The 22,862-nt window shown below is 29.8% G+C and overlaps 1 protein-coding gene across 1 annotated transcript in view; it reads right to left on the reverse strand.

The window, feature by feature from the left end:
• LOC148299441 (neuroendocrine convertase 1-like) overlaps positions 1–22,505 on the reverse strand; it is a 31,483-nt gene extending 8,978 nt beyond the window's left edge. The window contains exons 1-11 of the mRNA XM_088276088.1: positions 22,445–22,505; positions 20,808–21,010; positions 20,084–20,230; positions 19,477–19,578; positions 15,462–15,579; positions 12,965–13,083; positions 10,682–10,761; positions 7,201–7,333; positions 1,936–2,036; positions 1,333–1,425; positions 556–681 (exon numbers count right to left, since the gene is read on the reverse strand). Coding sequence (XP_088132214.1) covers positions 556–681; positions 1,333–1,425; positions 1,936–2,036; positions 7,201–7,333; positions 10,682–10,761; positions 12,965–13,083; positions 15,462–15,579; positions 19,477–19,578; positions 20,084–20,230; positions 20,808–21,010; positions 22,445–22,505 — 1,283 coding nt within the window. The remainder of the gene's footprint in view (positions 1–555; positions 682–1,332; positions 1,426–1,935; positions 2,037–7,200; positions 7,334–10,681; positions 10,762–12,964; positions 13,084–15,461; positions 15,580–19,476; positions 19,579–20,083; positions 20,231–20,807; positions 21,011–22,444) is intronic.
• Between the last annotated feature and the right edge of the window lie 357 nt (positions 22,506–22,862).

Consider the following 22,862-nt stretch of genomic DNA (forward strand, 5'->3'; position numbering starts at 1 on the left):
AATATTATTTATACTCGTATATAGTATAAATGATATGTATCGTGTAGAGAGAGAGAGAGTAAAAAAAAAGATAAATGCTTTGTGTCAAGTAAATACACCTTTTTTGTAGCATCGCTAACTTTGTGGTATGGTTATATAATACTTTCCTTATCATTGGTGGTGGAATGATAGTCACAAAGTTAAATTTTAAAAGTAGTATTACACAAAAACGATGAATGATATGGAGAGTATTATAATACATCTGTAATATATATATATTGACATCCAAGGTGTTTAATTGTCGATGATTCTACCAGACTCTACTTAAAATTAATGTATGATATTCAGAAAATGAGATGAGTTTCACTATGTTTATATTGGATGCATTGATAAGGTTTTTCGATTTTTTTTGTCGATTTCAGAATTAAAAAAATACTACACAACAAATGAGTAGTTGTAGTCAAAGTATATTTTAAACATTGATATAAAACTTTTTTCTTTTAAAGTATATTTAATTTTTAATTTTTTCTATGTAATATATTCAGCACATTAAAAACAAAAAATCAATTGACTTACTTATCCGTGGCTAAAACTTTGCAAATGGATTTTTCTGGCACATTATTCCAATTTTTAGCCGCAGTAACTAATGCAAAGGCATTCATTAGCCCAAATCCGAACCTTTCATCAAATCTAAATCCGGCCCTGAAAGAAAAAGAGATTCATTATTTGCGTTGGCAAATATCAAACTCGCCAAAGTTCAGCTCTAATTAATTACATAATCACGTTAGGAAGGCCTGGATATAGGTTTCGAATATTGCCATTAATGAGACCTATAGATGGAAAATTCATTTGATGGCGAGTCTTATTTTGACAGTTCGGAAAAGGGACGTGGACTTAATAATTATCGACATACCCTTTGAATAATTGTACAATAATTTGTGAGAGTGTAATACTTTAAGGTAGTAATTACAAAGCTTAAATATTTATGGGTGATAAAGCCTAATTTTTATTTCTTGAATGTTTTTCGCAGATACTTTGTGGCACATTTTATAATCTTTATAAAATTAAACAACTTTGTTTTAACTGCTTCTTTATTATAAATACACTTAAACCAACCGGTTTCGACAAGAACGTTGTCATCATCAGGGTTTATTAAATTCTAAAACTCATACTTAATTACATTCCCATACCAAAAACTTCCACACACAATACGTTCTGACGATGGCAAGTTTCTTGTCGAAACCGGTTGGTTAAAGTGTACTAATAATAAAAAAAAGTGGTTAAGAAAAAGTTGTTTAATTTTATGAAGTTTCCAAATTATTATATTCAATGGTGATATTAAAATATTTTTACCCATTCATTTGCCATCCGATGTTGTTCGCTAAGGGCATATATTCAGAGGTCCAAACGATGAGGTGTTGAATATCGCGCCAAGTAAGGTTTTGGCTGAAAAATAAGTAGTTTTAGAATGTATGATGAAAACACATTACATTTTAATATGATAAATATTTGTTTTTATAATCTTTTTCTTCATCTTATTGTAGGTCTTATGGCCTGTTTTTAAGAAGGATCAGCCTCCTACGATGTTGATTCTCAGCTATCGACCCATCTCTTTGGTGGTCATGGGGTTGGCCGTACAGTGCGATGTGGGGGAGTCTGGATGGTTCCATTCTCCTAACGACATCTTCGATGTCGCATATTTTCCTGATCCTGGCATTTCTTATTCTATCTCGAAGACTCTTGCCTGATATGCTTCTTAGAGTCTTCATTTCTGACACTCTAAGCGCAACGTTGTCCGCTCTACTTTCCATTCCATACGTCATGATGCGTCGGACACAAGCCACGGTGTTTTTAACATGATTGCGAATATTTCAGCATAAAGGCGAGTTGTGGTGACCACATGTCATATGGAGAGTGAATATGTAAGCGATATAAAGAATATTTGTTCACGCTTACTTTGCCTCCAGTGCCAGCGCTATTATCCCCGCAGCAAGCGGGGCGGACGCAGATGTTCCAGTGTGCTTTATGGTGCACCCATTATTAAGGTCTGTTGTGGTCTAAAAATAAATTTTGAAAAATATTTAACCAAATTTGACAAGTTTTTCATAAAAACGGGTTACACTATCACTGTGTTTATTGATAACTCAACATAGAATTTTCCCTTTGACTAATATTTATAATATATAATATAAAAAATAAACAACAACATTATCTACTTATTTTATTTATTGTTTCGGCATTAACTTTGTGGTAAGACATGTTACAATAATTAAAGAAAAAAAACACTTCGTTTTTTACCACTTGAGTTTAATTATAGACTACATGTTTCAGAAGCTAAACTTCCATCATTCAGGTCTGTATAATAACTAAAATATAAAATATAAAATTGTTCTATAAATAAGGATAGGGGGAAAGTAAGGGGAAGGGGTTAGTCAAGGAACGGAGTTTGAAAACAAAGGAAAAATTGAAAGCAATGGCGAAGAATTTTGAAACAATATATTATTTAATAAATTATTATTAGAATTCAGGTTTTTTTGTATTTCTAAATTTTCAAGATAATTCATAATTTGGCCTTTATATGGAACAAGGTGTAATAATTTTAATTTATGGGAGTGAAATGAGTGATTAGTATCTATTATATGATTTGCAAATTCCGAAAAATAATTACTAACAAGACCGCTTTGATGTTCTTTGATTCTAATCTTTAAATTTCTCGCAGTTTGGCCAATATATTTTCTATCACAATCTCCACACGAAATTTCATAAACACCACTTTTTTGTAATAAATCAATTTTAGATTTTGAGTTATCGAGGATTTTATGTAAATTATTATTTGTATAATATGCAGGTTGGATATGGGAGGGTAAGATTTTCGAAATATTTTTAGTTATTGAACCCGTATATAAAATTTTTCGCCAAGATTTATTTTTTATTGAATCATTATTAGGTGCTGAATATATGTATTTTTTGGTAAAATTATTTTTAATTTAATTTTTAACATTTTATCTATTTTATCATTTTATTTTATATATTATTATTATCTGTTTTATTGTACGAAATAATATAAAAATTCTTTTAAAATATCTGCATTGTGAATTAACCCATATATTACACCCTATTGAATGGGATATCTTTGATGATAAGGTACGATATTTCGCAAGTATTGCAGCATTTCAAAAGAAGATTAAATTAGATAAAAAACTGAAATTACTTATTGAAAATCAATCCACCCAAACTAAATTTGACTGTGTAAATTCATCGAACCATAAATTTAGTGATCGTGTAGTAAATCTTTCGCAACATAATTTTCCTGATAACGAAATGAACCTTTTGAGAAAAGGTTTGAAATACAATATTCAAAATGCAAGTGAAAAACCCTTAATTCAATTAGCAGTGGATACAGAGGCTGCTCTTTGGAAAGAATCTCCATCTCTAAAACATCGATGTGCTGATTTATTTAAGAACATACCGAAAGTAAAGAAGAATGTGAACAATGAAAGTGTTTTGGTTAACAATATAAAACGGACTTTAAATGATAAAGAACTTATTTTTACTAGATCAGATAAAGGAAATAGCATTGTCATTTTAAATCAAACTGATTACATAAACAAATGTAAAGAGTTTTTGGATAGTGAAAAATTTGAAATTTTGAAAAAAGACCCAACGATTAAATATCAAACGAAATTAAAAGAAGTACTTAAACGTTGCCCTACTATCATTGTTGATAATATTAAAGATTTTATTATTAATAAAAATCCCCAAATTCCAAGATTATACGGGTTACCTAAATTACACAAAATAAATGTTCCAATTAGACCAGTTGTATCATACGTGAGTGCGCCAAATTATAAACTTTGTAAATTACTAAATCATTTAATTATATGTCATAAAATTTTTTCACCAACATATAGCATAAAGAATACTTTGGAATTTATTGAGAAAACTAAATATTTAAATATTCCTTCTAATGCTAAAATTATTTCATTTGATATTGTAAATTTATTCACAAACGTCCCAATAGATGATGCCAAAAGTGTTTTTATGAAACTATTATGTGATTCAGACTTAGATGATTTGTATGTAAAAGAAATGACTAGAATTTATGATATTTGTACTTCTCAAAATTATTTTGAATTTAATAGCTTAATTTATGAACAACGAGACGGACTCCCAATGGGTTCTCCTCTTTCGCCAGTATTAGCTGATATGTTCCTTAATGATTTTGAGACAGAATTATTAAATTCTAATCATCCTATTGTAAAAACATGTATTTTTAGATGGTTTAGGTACGTTGATGACATTTTTTGTATTTTTATTGGGACTGATAGACAATTAGATTCATTCCTTACCCACATCAACACTTTACATAATAATATTAAATTTACCATGGAAAAAAATGACGATAATACCCTAAATTTTCTTGATTTATCGATTAAAGTTATAAATAATAAATTAGATTTTAATATATATCGTAAACCAACACACACTGACACAGTCATTCCAGCTGATTCCATTCATCCCATTTCACATAAAATGGCCAGTTTCCATTCATTATTAAATAGACTAATTAATATCCCCCTCAGTAACTCAAATTATAATCGTGAATTAAACACAATTAAACTAATAGCAAAAAACAACGGGTATAATTGCGCGCTAATAGATAAAATGTTAAAAAATAAAATTAAAAATAATTTTACCAAAAAATACATATATTCAGCACCTAATAATGATTCAATAAAAAATAAATCTTGGCGAAAAATTTTATATACGGGTTCAATAACTAAAAATATTTCGAAAATCTTACCCTCCCATATCCAACCTGCATATTATACAAATAATAATTTACATAAAATCCTCGATAACTCAAAATCTAAAATTGATTTATTACAAAAAAGTGGTGTTTATGAAATTTCGTGTGGAGATTGTGATAGAAAATATATTGGCCAAACTGCGAGAAATTTAAAGATTAGAATCAAAGAACATCAAAGCGGTCTTGTTAGTAATTATTTTTCGGAATTTGCAAATCATATAATAGATACTAATCACTCATTTCACTCCCATAAATTAAAATTATTACACCTTGTTCCATATAAAGGCCAAATTATGAATTATCTTGAAAATTTAGAAATACAAAAAAACCTGAATTCTAATAATAATTTATTAAATAATATATTGTTTCAAAATTCTTCGCCATTGCTTTCAATTTTTCCTTTGTTTTCAAACTCCGTTCCTTGACTAACCCCTTCCCCTTACTTTCCCCCTATCCTTATTTATAGAACAATTTTATATTTTATATTTTAGTTATTATACAGACCTGAATGATGGAAGTTTAGCTTCTGAAACATGTAGTCTATAATTAAACTCAAGTGGTAAAAAACGAAGTGTTTTCTTTAATTATTATCTACTTAAATATAATTTTGTGTATATGTGTATATATATATATACATTATGTATATATATATATATATACATATATATATATACATATATATATATATATAAATATATATATATATATATATATATATATATATATATATATATATATATATATATATATATATATTTATATATATATAAATATATATATAAATATAAATATATATATATATATATATATATATATATATATAATATATATATATATATATATATATATATATATATATATATATATATATATATATATTTATATATATATATATATATATATACATATATATATATATATATATATATATATATATATATATATATATATATATATATATATATATATATATATATATATTTATATATATACATATATATATATATATATATATATATATATATATATATATATATATATATATATATATATATATATATATATATATATATATATATATATTTATATGTATATATATATAAATATATATATATATATATGTATATATATATATATATATATATATATATATATATATATATATATATATATATATATATATATATGTATAAATATGTGTATGTATATGTATCTATGTATGTGCATGTATATATATGTAATAAATTTATATTATAAATTCTTGTAGATACATAATTGTTCGGAATATCATATTAATTTTAAATTCATACAAATTATATTCATATACCCTAATTGACATTTAACTACATTGCTTATCATAACATTCATCGAAATCCACATTACCCACCGAAATACCCACCATCATATGTACTCCTAGACTTAATAATACCAATTATTGTTAGTATATAAGGACATTTTCAAATAGTTTTAGTCAGTGTTTGAAAATGTCTTAATAAGACGAAACGCGTCACGTATTAACATAAATAAATAACATACATAAATAAATGTAGGATTCAATCCAATATGCTTGTTTAATTTTGGATATATTACCCAACAATTCAATATAGAATTCTACCAAGTGTCTACAGTAACGATAAATATGTAATAACTTTTGCCTCTGATGAGATACCAATAAGATTCTTGACATTAATCCCTAATGGTACTAAATTAAATATTGTATTCGCTTTCTCATACTTTCTATAGAAAAATAAATGGTCAACATGAACCCATTTTTTTAGTAGTCTGGCATTATAAGTATAAAATTTTAAAAGGGATTTCTATCAAAGTGTTTATTGATAACTCAACATTGAATTTTCCATTTGGCATTACAATAACTTTAGTCTCTGATGAGATATCAATAAGATTCTTGATATTAATCCCTTATGGTGCTAAATTAAACCTAGTATTCGCGTTCACATACTTTCTTTAGAAAAATAACTGTTCAAACATGTGCGCATATTTTTATTAATAGTCTGGCAGTATTAGTAATTTTTTTTTAAATGGATGGGTCTGAAAAGAAGCCTAGAGTTTTTATACCGGTCCTGGGAATGCGGCGGAAGTTTTCAGAGTAGTGTAGTTCTTCAAAGGGTAACACGGTTAATTGTATACAGTGAATAAAGTCATCAATACAACCAGCGGATGATAGTCCGTTAGCTTTTTAGATGCCCAAACCATATACTTTTCACAAAAATAAAAATCGATTTCATTGTTGTTTCATAGGTTTAAAAAAAAAATCACTGCTTCACAGGCATTTTGAATTCAATCGCCAGCTTTAATTTTCATTCATTTAAATTTAAGCAGATTGAACACATACAGTAATGCGTGACCGGGTAGATACATCCCGTACTATATGAAAGCTGAAATGTACTTACGATCATTTGGTCCTGGTATGCTCCGGATGAGTAGGTGACCGCCATTGTAGCGGCGCATGGTTCTCCGTACCAAGGAAAGGCGCCTCTTTGAGATGCGCTGCCTATAGCCACGGTGTAGATGCTCCCTATGTAACTGTAAATACACATATCGCTCACTCCTTTCAAGAACGTCATAAATCAAAAATCGTCAATTTTCAGTTGTGCATGTTTTCGAAATGCCCAGAAAATGTACTATTTCCCAGCAAAAGCGGCATATTTTTAACTTAATATTTACCCCCTACAGGGCAGAAAGTGTTGTTTTTGCATTTTGAAGAAAAGGTATTGTTTAATTATTTTTGTAAATATACTAAATATTTTTCAAATGGAGAAAAAACCTTCAGGTTATACCTAAAAAGATCTGTTGCACAATAAAAAGTTTGATACGTGGATTGATATTTATTTTTGATATATTGTATTATATTTTAAAACTTTAAAAACGTTCTTCTGAGAAATCAAGTTTTTTGATTTATGACGTTCTTGAAAGGAGTGAGCGATATACACGCACACATATAGATGAAAGCAGAGTGAACGCTGTTGAAATGCGCTCCCTCAGACGAATGTGTGGAAAATCATTGCATGACAGAATTAAAAATGAAGATGTAAGAAGAAATGTAAGGCTGAATGAGGAAAAATTGAAAAGACTAGAAAGAGTGCTTTACGGTGGTATGGACATGTGGAGCGAATGAATAACGAGAGAATGACTAAGAAATTATATGTGGCGAATGTGAGAGGGAAAACAGAACGAGGACGACCGAAAAAGACTTGGAACGATCAGATCAATCAGAACGTAAAATCTGGCGATGTCAAAAGTCTGCGTAATTGGAGGGCATGTATGACTAGATGTATGGATGTGAAGAAGGCGAGGAGTGTAAGTCAGGACAGAAAAGTGTGGCGTTCCATCCTCTCTGCCTACCCCTGCGGGGAAACGGCGTGATGGTAGTAGTAGTAGTAGTAGTATGTATATACAAATATATAAAAATAGGCGAAAAATTTGGGCATTTGTTATAAAGCGAGTCAGTAAAACCGTTAATTTGTTTTTGATGCCCTTGGTAAACTCAATAAAAAATACACCCTTTTCTTAATAAGTAATTATAAAATAACAACGTTCTAGTTTATACCTCATTTAAAATTATTATTATCAATTTATATATTGACAAACGTAGAAAAATCTACAGTAAAAGGTAGTTCCACCAAGAAATACGGGTACAAAATTTAATTGTACAGTTTTTTTTCAAAATGCATAAATATAATTGATGAAAGTGAACAAAATATATGAAATAAGATTCATCATTCAAAATGCTTGAAAGGCCGATTCTACTGTTCACCAAAAAAAAAAATACAACCATGACGATTGTTTTATGTTGTTAAAATAACTGTCTCTTGTGTTGGATTTATGGGTCTGTATAATAAAGTCTAACTACCGCCCCTGAGACTATGCAATCAGAGTTTAGCGAGATTTCATAAAGCGTGGTTATAAGTAATTAGTAGATGATGTATACGAAATTTTGAAAGTTTATTTAAAATGTTTTGGATTAACCGGGAAATTCATTTAATATAAATTATCATTTAACGTTCCCGACAAATCGAGAGTGCACAGTATATAGTGTAAATATGCATAAAGTAAAATATTTATTTTAATGGTGACTGTACACTGTACAGGAAGCTTAATCCGATACCTCTTTTATGATTCATAAAAGAGGTGTCATAAAAGATAACGTGGTAATTACCGCATTATAGACCCAGAAAGATACAGAAATAAAATACTATACACAAAAATAATTTTGAAAGGAATTATGATTTGTTTATTTATTTTTCCTCATAGAACACATATTTACAATTTTCAATCAACAATAATACGTCTTTTAATTTAAAATCAAATTAGAAATCTTAAATGTTTTCGTGTCAAAACTGGCTGTAGAAAAAAAAAGTTTTAAGTGGTTATAAAGAAAATTGTTTTATTTTATAAAGTTTTTAAAATATGTCACAAAGTTTCATCGAAAAACATTCAAGATTTTAAAGATTTGTTTTTTAATTTAAAAGAGAAATATTTGTGTTTTTATTATTTTCACAAACATTTAAATTTCCTACTATTTCTGTAAGCCTAAGCGGTTCATTATTAGTAATAGGTATCAAATTGTGTTACAGTGGGTTCGAACCGAAAAACTCCGAGTCCGCGACACTAACCAAGAGACCACAACCCGACCCGATTTTAAATATGAACTTATCAAAAATTCATCATTACTTTTTTTTTCAATTTAAAACTAGTTATAACTCTATTAGTTTATAGAACTAAAACATGCAAAACGGATGGGTAAAATATCAAACACATGCGCGTTAAATTAGCGACACATCTCCCATGTACCTTAATGAGCATGTATGAAATATTTGATGCCTTTGATAGTAATAATTCCACATTCCCCGCTACCAAATTCAATCTCATTATTTCGGAAGCGGCTCCGTAACGAACATTATTGAGTTACACATATTCGTATCACGGATTTTGTATTCGAGTTCTCAAAAGTTCAACTCTATTCTGTATCATGATCAAACATTTTCCATGTTTAAAAGGAATAAAAGAAAATATTAACGTACCTTTGTAGAAATCATTATTCCGTGGTCCATTTTTAAACATGAATTGTAATTCAAATCTCCCTTTTAAGTAAATGGCGTTTAGGATTAGCACTTTCCAGCGAAAACATACAAATCAACGATTGTACACTTTATACAAACATGGACCAAAAAGATCAAAACACATCAAACAGAATATACACCATGTTTTCTCAAAGGAACGTGAGTTTTGCGCAATAAAGCTGTATAACCTGCTACTTTTAACCACAAAGTAGTTAAATGACGAACATATGTATACAATAGCTATTGATTATTACATTTAAAGTTGGGTGGGTTTGAAATAGAACGTATCTTTTGGCTATGTTCAATTAAATATACAAAATAAAGCGAAGAAAATGGTGCTCAAGAAAAATATAAATATAATAATATGGAAAAAATGAGAGAAGAACTAAACTGGTTATCTATAAAAAAGAGACTAAAATTAAATATGCTGATCTTTACATTCAATTTTTAAACAAAAATATTTTAAGGATAAAATAGTGTTAAACAAAATTTTTCATGAACATATTACTAGAAATAAGGTTAGAATAAGACTGCCATTGTTGAAAAAAAAAACGAGTCACAAAATTGTTTAATGTACAAGGGTTTGAAAATGTATGAAGAATGAAGAGTCTAAAAGAATTTTGAATAAATGTTTTGTTTACTGTAAACAGATGTTAATATAATATAACTGCGAGGTTTAACCCTGATGATGACAAGGTTTTTGTTGAAACTGGTCGAAGAAAAAAATTACCAATAAAAAGTGGTTAAAAACAAAGTTGTTTTATTTTATAAAGTTTACAAATCTTTGAGTTTATATTTCGAAAGTACTTACCCATCACAGTTGCAGTTGTCGTTTCGGCTGCCACCATTACCACTCGCAAATACAAAAATTGTCCCTTTTCCATTACGACCCTTAAAATAGAGAAAAAAGTAAAATAATAAAACAAATTTGAAAATTTAGAAATTTTTATCTCATCAATGTGTTATGACATATCATTCACAATGTTTCTTTCATTTAAAATATGAAAGTTTATCTGGTTTTCTTACTGTTAATTAGTATTATTTATTGACTAGGCATTATCTTTAATGGATTAACATGATGATTTACATATAAAAAAATGAAACACTTGTAAACACCTTGTGTTTATTAATTATTATTACACGACTAGTTTTGAGAACATCTGTAATTCTGAAAACTAGTCGTGTTTAAATGAATAAATTAAAGGCATATTTTAATTTCCAATTCAATTTTCATTTTTATACGCAAATTAGATGTATACGCGGAATTAAAAGTTTATTCAACTTAAATGTGTTTCTTCAATCTCCTTTTTCTTTCTCTAAACTTTATCCGTTCTCTATGGTGCATAGGGCACTGCATCGTTTCGAAGAAATATAAATAATAAATTAAATATTGGTCCAATGTCATTTTAATAACAGTCTTGTTAACCTTAATCCCATGTCACAAAATGAGAAATTGAAATTATTCATCGGGAATATTATATATATGACTCATGTATGTAATATATTTTGAAAAATAAATAAATGAAAAATAAAAAAAATTAATGATTTTTTTTATTTATTTAATTAAATTATGATTTACGAATCTAAAGGAAAGCTTTAAAATAAAACTGAGCTTTCTCATACATTGGCAAATGAGGGAATAAAGGAGACCCATTTTAAATTTGTTTGCTCAATTTAATGCAGTCTATTTAAGGACCTCTCGTCCTAAGATAGAGCACGACTGCTCGGAATATTCGGATACTGAATATACACTCGAGGTATTATAATGGAACTTTCGAGGACTCGAGATGTAAACCTTTCTTAGGGAGTTGGCAAAAATGTGATTCAAAAAGATATTAACTTTTTCATGAATGATTAAACTTGGATTTAATGAAATCTTTTAATCAACATGTTTAAAGGCAATAAAAAGATGTCTCTAGTGAAGTTCTAGTGATTCAAGAACAAGGTTTCTAAATTGGTTCACAAATATAAAACTTCCAAGAATTTGAGAAGTGTGATTGTCAATAATGGGTAGAATTGGTTAATTGGTAGAATGTTACACGTGTGTAAAGTGATCATTTAAACCAGCCTATGACGGTCGTCAGCCCCGTAAATGCCCAGACTTCCAAATTCTTCTTCACCTTTGATGAGATGTCAAAAATTAAAATTTAAAAACTATAGTTTTTTTTTAAATCGCAACACATTGACATAATAAGTGAGTGATCATTCAAATAAAAATGTATTAAGTAAGAATTTTTATTGTAAACCATCATAATACGGAATTATTAAATATTCAAGATTTTTTATCGTATATCTGAACATAGATTATAAAAAATATAGAATTCTAACATTTTTATTAAATCAGACACTGGATTCACATTTAAGCTGCCTTTTTATATTTTTTCAATTTCTATTATTCAATTTCAATTATTTATTGATTCGACATTAACTTTGTGAAATGACATGTTAATTATTTAAATAAAATCCCTTGGATAACACCACATAATGAGTTTTATTTCAGTACATACGACTTGTTTTGAAAACTACAGATGTTTTTATCTACAGGTGAATAGTAAAACTACTATAAATAGGTGTTTTACTTTTCACCTGTAGATGAAAACATTTGTAATTTCCGAAACTAGTCGTGTGTAATGAAATAAAACATATTTAGTGGTATTGTACAGGTGTTTCATTAAAAAAAATAAGTTCTGCATTACGATAATTTCACTTTATTTTTATTTTTTATTGCTATCCTGCATATCAAAATACGAGTTTTGGAATTCAATTAAGTAATATATTAGTGGTTTGGTGAATGTTATACAGTGAACAAAATTTTCATTAAAACCAGCGGAAGACATGCCGTGAGGCCTTTAAATATCAGACTTATCTACATTCCTTTATCAATATGCTCTTTGTTTTGTTGATATATTTAAAAAATATATTTTAAATATTTCATGAAAAAATTATAAAAATTCCGACATAAAGCATCGTTATTATGTGTTATTATTTGAAATTCTTATGAAATTTGAAATACTGTCTGAAATTGTCAGCATGCTGTAAAAAAAGGAATGATTATTTTTGCTTTGAGATTTATTGCCAGGTTATAAGTATGTACTTTTTGAATTCCTCGCTCTAGAGCCTCTTGCGCCAGTCTCCCCGGGCCTTCCACTGTCTTTCCATCATCATTAGGACCCCAGGAAGCACTGTAGATGTCTATTTTATCGAACCCGAAACCTGAAAATTTTACAAATCTTCTAAGTCATCAATTTTTCATCCCCTCATATTTCATGGTTGCCTATTACCTACCAAAATATATTCAATATTAAAATTTTTTTGAAATCTCTTTAGTTAGTTAAGTTGTAATAGTTAGATACTGTACTCGTATATCTTTTTAACGGTTATCAGTAGAAAAATCAGTTTCTCTCATTAAAACCTATACTTGTAGCAACATCTTCCTTTTACTTTCTTGTTTGGCGAGAAAAAGAGCAGTCAATATAAAATAAGATCGCAATTGGAATAATTCTCTTCCCAAAGTAATAAAAAGGAAAAATATTCATGCATTACCAAATTGTTTCATTCATGTAGCTTTACAGAAAATTTTAAAATGATTAACATATAAAAAAGTAATCGAAACATCAAAAAAATTGTGAATGTATTTTTGATAAAAAAATAATTGCCATGTAATTTCATATAATAATTATATCCAAAGAGTTAATAGAAATGCTTTGAAACGCATTTGCCTAATTCACTTCACAATTTGAAAAAAAAATGGCGACACTGTAATTTGATGTAGTAGGCTATTTGGACATAAAAAAACAAAAGAGAAAGGGAGAGACAAAATGCACAAAATGAATATTCCCTTATGCATAATTTATTCATGAATTTCAAGTAGATACACAGTTCAAAAACTCAAGGGTGATAAATAATTACGTGCGTGTTTCAATTAACGTTGAAGAAGTGTACATTTTAGATAGAATAAACATTGAAAAAGCTGAGATAACAATCTTTTATGTCGTTTGGACACCTACATTGAGAAGTGACATGACTGTATACTTATAAATTTAGTCACCAAAGTGTCTTTAAGGTGATCAAAAATAGTATAAAAAAATGTTTTAAGCTGACTAAAACATTGTTATTTTTCGACTTATTAGGGATCATTTTTTGCTGTGGTATTTGTCATAAGGTTTATTTTTTACGTCGTAAAAACATTTTTGTGAAATATTATTTTAATTTGATATTACATTAATCTATATTAAGTTTCTAATAATGGTTTATTTTGGCTTTTATTGTTGCAATTGTCCTAATGCAACACTAGAACCATTCTGAGTGTAAAATACATAAAAAATACCTATGAAGCGTGATACCCTTATCTATATTATAAAGGTCAGCCCTGCGCTTCAGAAACCAAAGTTACGGTAAGGAGTAACATTACAAAGATATTTTAGTGAAAATCACGAATATTATTTTGACCCCCTGTGAATCGAACTCGGGACCTCCAGGGCTATCTAAATCAGAATAGTTAAACGTACTGACCACTACACTACGGAGGAGGATGTACCGAATATGAGAAAACCTTCAAATAAACGATTAAAACTCCTTTTAATTTCAAAAACTGATTTACAAATACTGAAATACATGAGAAGTCTACTTGAGCGGGATTATAATCCAAATAAACATGTTAAAATACCCAAATTTACGGTAAAAAAAAAACTGTAATAATTAACCTATTAAAAAAATATATGAATCTCCTTCAGTTAAAATTTTACCACGCAGTTTAAGACTTGTTATAGCTTTAACTCAGATTTTTTGCTCCATCTTTTCCCTTGAGAGGTATGAGAGAGCAGTTGTCGTGAAAAAAAGTACAAATAAGCGGTACCGTAATAAGCCACAGAAAGAAATAAAAGTAAAATATTGTAAAACACATAAAATGAAACAAGACCAGATTTTCTGAAATTTTTTTATGTATAAAAACAAGGTTTCAAAAACAAGGAATTGTTATCAAGATATTATAGATATCTTAATTTGGATAAAAATATGTGTGGATTGGATATGAAAGACTATACAACTAAACTATTACAAAAAAACCTAACACAAAAACCTTTAAAAAAATCATTTTATGATATTTTTTTTTTTATAGGACTCCACTTGTTTGGAAGTGATTTTGGCTCTTACAAACAAAATACATTGTAATAATGGTAAAGAAACGATATAAGGAGGAGATTATAAAAAAATATTTTGTGAAACAAACAAACGTTGTCTGCCTCCGCAGCGTAATGGTCAGCACGCTCAGCTACCGTTCTGGAGGTCTTGGGTTCGATTCCCAGTGGGAGTGAAGTAAAAATTTAACTGATTTTTTCACTATAATATTTATTTAATATTACCCTGGACTGGTACCTGAAGCGGAGGGCTGATCACCTTTCCTTCATGTGTTAACGATCAATATAGCACTGCGTTTATATGATGCAGTGCGCTATGCACCATTGGGGTGCGGATAAGGGTTTTATTATTATTATTATTAAACAAACATTGAAATAAATATGGTACGAAGTATTTTTATTGAAAAACGAATGAGGATAAATATTCGATTTGTAATGAATTCATATTTTACATACCTAAAGCAGCCCCTTCCACTCTATCGTTGATGAGACCATCTAGTAATTTGATCCCCCCAATGCTTGCTCCATACGCCACCCCTACACCGCATTTACCGTTATTGGCTGTCATCGCTACCTGTGTGATACAGAATATTTTAAACAAACTAAATAGATGTGTAATCATTTTTGTATTTTTTCGCCCTAATCAACACCCAACTACGTATTTGGATAGAATGAATTAACGATTAATTAATTATATGAAAGCTGTTTGGTAATAATAATTGAACACATTTAAAAATATAGAAATAATGCAAGTAGTGTAAGATATTAGTATATATAAAAGCCTTTAAGGTTCATATGGGATATACAATACATAATTTAAAATTTTTTAAAAGATATAACGGTACCGTAAAGTGGGTATACTTTGCACCATGGGTGATACTTTGCACCACCTTCTGTAAAGAAATTGTGGAGCTGGTCATCTCTGATACATGTCATTTTTCATTCTTTTTTCTATTGTTTCTGATAGATGGCACTTCAATCTACTTTTTAGTTTAAAGAAGTAACATTCGGTCGCTATTGCTTCAATGCGTATTTCCTGTCCGAACGTAAAGAAAGTTTTCTGTCTGAAAATTGTGTCCGAAAAAATCCAATGTAATCAGTATACTGAAACAAGTTACAACAAGTGAGTGGTCTCTAAATCGTAGGTAGGTAAGCCCTGCTTTTCTCAAATGTTGTATTTTTTGGTTACGTTGTCAAGTTTATGTAAAAATTAAATTTTTTTAAGAACTTACTTGTATTGACTACATTTGGGGTAACATTGCACCTGGTGCAAAGTATCCACAAAGGGCCATAGTTAATCAATTTGATCAAAAGTCTTAAAACGGCTAATACAACTTGACATTTTTGCTAAATATCTATAGGTTTAGTGTACTTACTTAATTCCTGATGGTATATTTTTTTCAAAAATGTCAAGAACACACAAGCAGCGGCCTTATGCCAGACGATACTGCGATTTTACACCGAAGAGAGTGGAGCAGTGTTTGGAGGCTATTTGAAATGGTACAGTCAAAGAAAGGCTGAAAAAATTTTCTAAATCCCCAGAAGGACGATTAACTATAAACTCAAAGGTCAGCATACAAAACCTGTGGGAAAACCTCCGATATGTGACAAGGGCGAAGAGCAATCTTTCGTAAACTGCATAGTAGACATGAGTGAGTACGATTTCCCAGTGAGTGTTTTTAACATTTGCTACATTCTAATAGCCTATTTGGATAGATTTGGCAGAAGAGTACGAATATTAAAGAACATCGTACCAGGCTCTGAATGGATAACATCATTTTTGCAAAGACATAAAACCTTGACTGTTGCTAAAACTAGTCAGTTGCTTAATCGGTTGCCATTAAAAGCGTATGACGATGACGTGCGCCAGAGTTTTCAACAGTTTTTGGAAGAAAACAGATTCAACCTAAAGAATTCAGTCTTAAAACGCAGGAAAACGATACCGATAGAACCAGGTAAGAGCATTGCTCACGATCCAAATGTCGAAATGAACGTTGACGAGACACAAATGCCACCTGAATCAACTACATCAATGATCCCACCATTCGCATTGAAACTTCCAGCATATCTAGCATTAACTGATAATAGTTCACACGGAAGCTTTGAGGAAGAGGGAGAAGAACAAAAACGATGACTGAAACCAGTTATCGTATTTGTTCCTAAGTGTCATTAGGACCAGTAAAAAAGAAGGTGGGAGAATAAGTCGTATTTCATTATGAAGGATAAAATTTTCCGGGACAGATTTTAGAAATAAAGAAAAACAGAGTTGTTAAATCCATGCAGGAGAGTCACAAATCGTATAAGTGGCCGATGAAGGATGACTTTCTTCAATATTCTTGGAAGGATGTAGTGGGTTCCATAAAAGAACCGAAAATGCAATCCAAAAGAGGTTTCTTTACCGTCCCGGAACTTGACCATATTTAGACCTAATTTAATTTTAATTCCTATTATCTATGTAGAACGATATGTTTTAATATCCACCTTTTATTTTATATAATTTTAAACCTTCAGTATTGGAAAAAAAAAACATTTTTGTTAGATTTTTTAATATTTAAAAAAAAATAAATCTATCAAGTGTCTTATTTTTCCATAATTATACAATAATATAATCTGCATTTAGTGAACTGTGAGCCAAAACCCTTCACGAAGTGCAATGAAACTTGTAGGATAGCCTTTACTTTGCATAAATTTGGATTCTAGTACGAAAAGTGTAGAGAAAATATCATGGTGCAAAGTTGTACTTTACCCCGGGATACTTTGCACCAAAACATAAATATTAAAAAAAAATATAGGCAAAATAGATAAAAATTTAAAAATGTGTCAGACATGTTACAGGTATATGTGTTATTACATTGCAATAGTTGAAACCTCAGAAAAAGTAAAAAACATGATCTGAATAGACAATTTTTTGAAAAAATGCAGTATTTTGGTGCAATGTAGACCCACTTTACGGTATACTAAAAATAAATTGAATCAAGATATATAAATACATACATCCAAATATATTTACACACAAAAACTTATACATACACTTACAAAAAGATATACGCACACACACACACACATATACGTTTGTACTTACATATACAAATAACAGAGATAAATATAAGCTTTTTTTACCAAAACAGTTCAGTAAGAGTGGTCCCATTTAAAAGTAGGCAAATAAGTTTAAAGAAAAATAACATATAAGTATTTTATATTTCAATAAAGAAGATTTGAAATGTTTATTTCTGATCGAGGTTTAGTGGAATGTTAAAAAAATATTGTATGTTTATATTTTCTTTGTCAAAATACTTTCTTGCTCTAAACTAACTAAGCTCCTTCTTAATCACCAAATACATCTTCATCCACATCTACAATCTTCACTTAATAACGTTCTACATAATCCGAGTGTACCAAAGTACTTTACTAAGACCTTGATGTGCCTTTCTGGTCATGGTCTAACTCTCCACTACTTAGGAGAGAAAACAATATATTCCTAGTTATACTACATTTAATATTTATCACTAATTCCTGAATATTTCTAAAGTTGCCTGAGCCTGGAATGAATTACCTCTCCTCGTGAAAAATATAACATTTAAGAAACGTCTGAAGCATCACTATCTATCCATATAACCCTAACTGTCAATCATATTCCCCCTTCTGGATCATCTCTCTCTCCGACAACTCCTATTTTTATCCTTATATATTTATATTATATTATATTCCTATTAAATTATATTCATCCCTTATATTTCATCAAATAACGGTGTTGTAATAATTTAACGCGCATACTGAATTAGTGATTAATACTATTTTTGTATAAACGCTATCTGCTCACATTTGGAAATAATACATATTTAATTATAAAATACAGATCTTGATATGTATCATCAGAATATTTTTGGTTTCTATTTGCTTTGCATAAATCAATACTCAAATGTACAGTATATAAAATAATATACAATAATTTTTTTAAAAAGTCGACAACATTCGTTCACAAATCAAACATTCAAATAAAAGGGTCTCTGTTAAATCAATTTCCTAATTTAACTGTAGATGTCTCCAATGAATTCACATGTAGAGTGTCATGACATTATTCTTCATCTCAACACAGATGAACAAGTCTGAAGATGAATAAGGAAGTCTGGGTATATACAGGGCTTACGGCATATTATAGACTGATCAAAGTGATTGTTTTATACACGTGTAACATTCACCATTCTACCTATAGTTGACAACCACACAATTTTTTGGAACTCATACGTATGTCATATAATTCTCTAGTTGCTCTATGCGTGAGTTCGCGGCAGCATCAATGGTTGATTTGATTTGACGTTTGAATTATATTGAATATGCATGAATTCCAAGAATTAAAGTAAAAGTAATTTGAGTGTGGCTGTTGTCACCAGCCTACGATAGGTTATAAGCCCTGTTATTACCCATATTATTACATTTTCTTCATCTATATTAAGATGTCAAAAAAAAATACCTCTCCGGCGCAGCGAGTCCCATGAGCATTTCTGTGCGTCGAGTCATATTTGGGGGCAGGATCTGAATCCTTCTCATTGCAATCCCAACTGATAGAAGGATCCTAAAAAGTGTATTTTGCAAAATTTTGAGTATACGACATTTATCTTGTGATTGATTATTAAGGTAGCTAAACTCTTCATAAATACAAACTATCTATATAACGTGGAGTGCAAGAATCCTTTGCAAAAATATATAAAGTAATATGACCTTAAACGTTCTAGTAAACATCTAGTTAGAAAATAAAAATTACGTAAAAGAATGTGACCTTAAATGTTCTAGTTAACGTCTAATTACATAAAGGAAAATGACCTTTATAATTCTAGTTTATGTGTAGTTCAGATAAAAGTTATTTAAAGGAATATGACCTAAAATTTTCTAGTTTTTATTTAATTTTTTTATTTACAATTTAAGTTTTTTTTTTTTAGATCACGTACGCTGACACCGCGATGATAGGTATATTTTTAATATTTTTTTGATAAATGGGCAAGATTTTTTATGTTACTTAACGCGTACATTATATTTTATATATAATTATAAGTATTAGCAATTTAAAAAAAAATGCTCACATAATTGGCTTTGAGATCGTCGTGTAAGTATTCGATTCCATCGTCTAAAATCGACACTTTGATACCCTTTCCGGTGATTCCCATTTTATAAACAGGAAGAACATTTAAATCCAACTTTGGCAAATCATCCCTTGTCCTGGTATCATGCTGAAAAGGTGATGTTTTATAATGATAAATTATGTGATCAAACTCGTTCGTTTTCATAATATATAATATACAAAAATGTCGTATGACGTACATATAATTAATGTCTTAAAATAGTTGAAAAACGTTTATCGCTTTGTTCATTCTTTATTTTAAAAAAATAAACTACTTTACAAATAACAAACAAAACATTGTTATTTTTTGTTGTGGAAGTTGTTAAAAAAAGTTATTTTTTTCTTTTGTATAAGAAAAAACAATATTTTACTAAAAAAATATATAAAATCATGGTTTTTAACCCCTTCTTTGTTGTATTTATAACAAAGAATTCTATTTTCTCGCACCAGTCTGATAATGTCGGTTACGGCAGTCGGTGGTCAAATAAAATTGACGGTGATCAAACGTGGAAAAAACGATATAGCGTTTATTTTATTTCATAAAATACAGTTTCACCAAGAAATGTCAGTATTAAACTTAAATGTAAAAAATTCATTTTCTTGTATTTTGAATTTATGTATATTGCAATCGTGATGTTTTCATGACTCCATTTAAATATTCTATTATGTTATAACTTTGTACTCACCAAATACCATTCCTGGCTCCAAAGCTCGTCGTTAAACATAATTTCTTCTTGTTTTGGGACTCTCATATCTTCCCTTTTAACCCTGGAAAGCGTTTTGAGACTATCCAGAACAGCTGATCCGTTCGAAGTCTCATTGTTCGCATTTTCAAACCGTTTAAACTTTCCACGAAGGACCGATTTGAATTTGGGATTTAGTTTGTCGCCTGAAAGGGAACCTTCTGAATCGTAATGAACGAAATCCCTTTTCTGACGTTTCTTCGCAAATAATCTTTCCGCCCAAAGGACCTACAAATTACGATTATTCGTTTTTTATGACATCGTTTAAATTAATAGGAATAATAAGCGATTGTTAGAGATTACCATTGTTGACAGATATTTTGTTCCTCACGGATAATTATATTTGACTCGGAATCATTAAGATTTAATAATATTCATTTTGAACTATTTGTACAAGTTTTATTTTAGTACAGGAAACCCCTCTATAACGTTGAGATAGGTACCGCGTTATCGGAGGAAACGTTATAATGGGTTAATGTTTTGAATTCTAACTTTATATTTTAACCAGCGGAGATGACAGACATCTTGAAATTAAAGACACAGAGTCATTTTAAAATTAAAATGTAAATTTAAAACATTAACCCTCTATAGCGTTCTCTCCGATAATGCGGTACTTAAATCAACGTTATAGGGGGGTTAACAGTATTATCAAATTAATCAAACAAGATTTTAATGCCGTATATTACGTATTCATCGATGTAAAATGTTTTTTTTCCCTACCCGCGTGCGAATGGTGCATAGGATACCACATTTAATCTAAATGGTGTTTACTTGACCATTGATTATTTTCGGGTAAGGTTAGTTCAGCGCTTTTGTTTCTTGGATCTATGAAGATGTTGAATATACGAATCAGCGTATAGATGATGTAAGCGAAGAACATCCCGTTGTAAGGATATTACTGCCATATGCGAAAGTAAATGAAAGAAAATGGGCAGGTCACAAATGGCTGGAGCTCTCATAATTATTACTAGTACTTGTATAAGCTTGTTTAAGTAAATTATGATTACTTATTTATTTTTTCAAGTTTAAAGGCCCTAATACATTGACAATGACTCAACTAGTTATGATTTCCTACAAATAGATATATTCGTAATAAACATGAAGTTCAACCATAAGTGTTTAAACGTGAGTAACCATTGTGTGAAGAATTCTCAAAATAGATACTGATAGAGAACTAAAAATAATCTACCGGCGCATGACGTCTTAGTTATAATACGTAGAGTAAAAATGACGCGCGTTGTTTAGTAACATATTTATATCTCAGAATATGTATTAAAATTTTATTTTAGCTTACCTTCGGATTTTTAAAAAGAGATTTCGATATTGTTTGGTAATTTCTTCTTTCAATGGAGTGATTATCTTTTAAAAATATGTAGGTGTTTGCAAAATCTGGAATCTGAAAAAAAAGACAGTTTACATTTCATAAAAGCTGACAATGATTTCTGCTCCGCTAATTTAAAGATCGCGTTTAAAGTAAGCAAACAGATTAGGGGGAAAAGCGAAGCGTCGACTAGTACAAGCGCATGTGGGCAGTAACCGACGCCGACGCCGCCCGGCGCTCTTAAAAAGTTGCCGCCTACAGAGCGGCCTTCCGACGCTCGATACCAGGAGCGCAGAAATCAGCGTGGGTGAAACGTCCATTTCACAGAAGCACGGTTAATCGTGTCTAGTGAAAACGCTTTCCTATCAACCCTGTGCCCACATTTTACCCCAGTGGTGATCCCCTCATTTAAATCACAACATCATAGGGGTGGAAAAAAATAGGGGAAATAATTGCATATACGCATTTTAATAGTAGTTGTAAATGGGTGGTAACCATGGCGAATGTAATAAAACTTACAGATATCTAGCAAAGTTTTCCACTCCCTTTGCTGTTCTTGTGGGCAGTATGCGCTAAAGACGCCGCCCGGCGCACCAAGGCGCCGCCTACGGTATTTCCACGACGACTTTAAACATCAGGAGTGCAGAAAGCGGAGGTGATTCAAGACGCTTTTCTTG

The sequence above is a fragment of the Brachycentrus maculatus genome, unplaced genomic scaffold (genome assembly GCF_059751285.1).
Source record: "Brachycentrus maculatus isolate JH-2025_06_01 unplaced genomic scaffold, ASM5975128v1 h1tg001148l, whole genome shotgun sequence".
In the NCBI taxonomy this organism is placed as follows: Eukaryota; Metazoa; Arthropoda; class Insecta; order Trichoptera; family Brachycentridae; genus Brachycentrus; species Brachycentrus maculatus.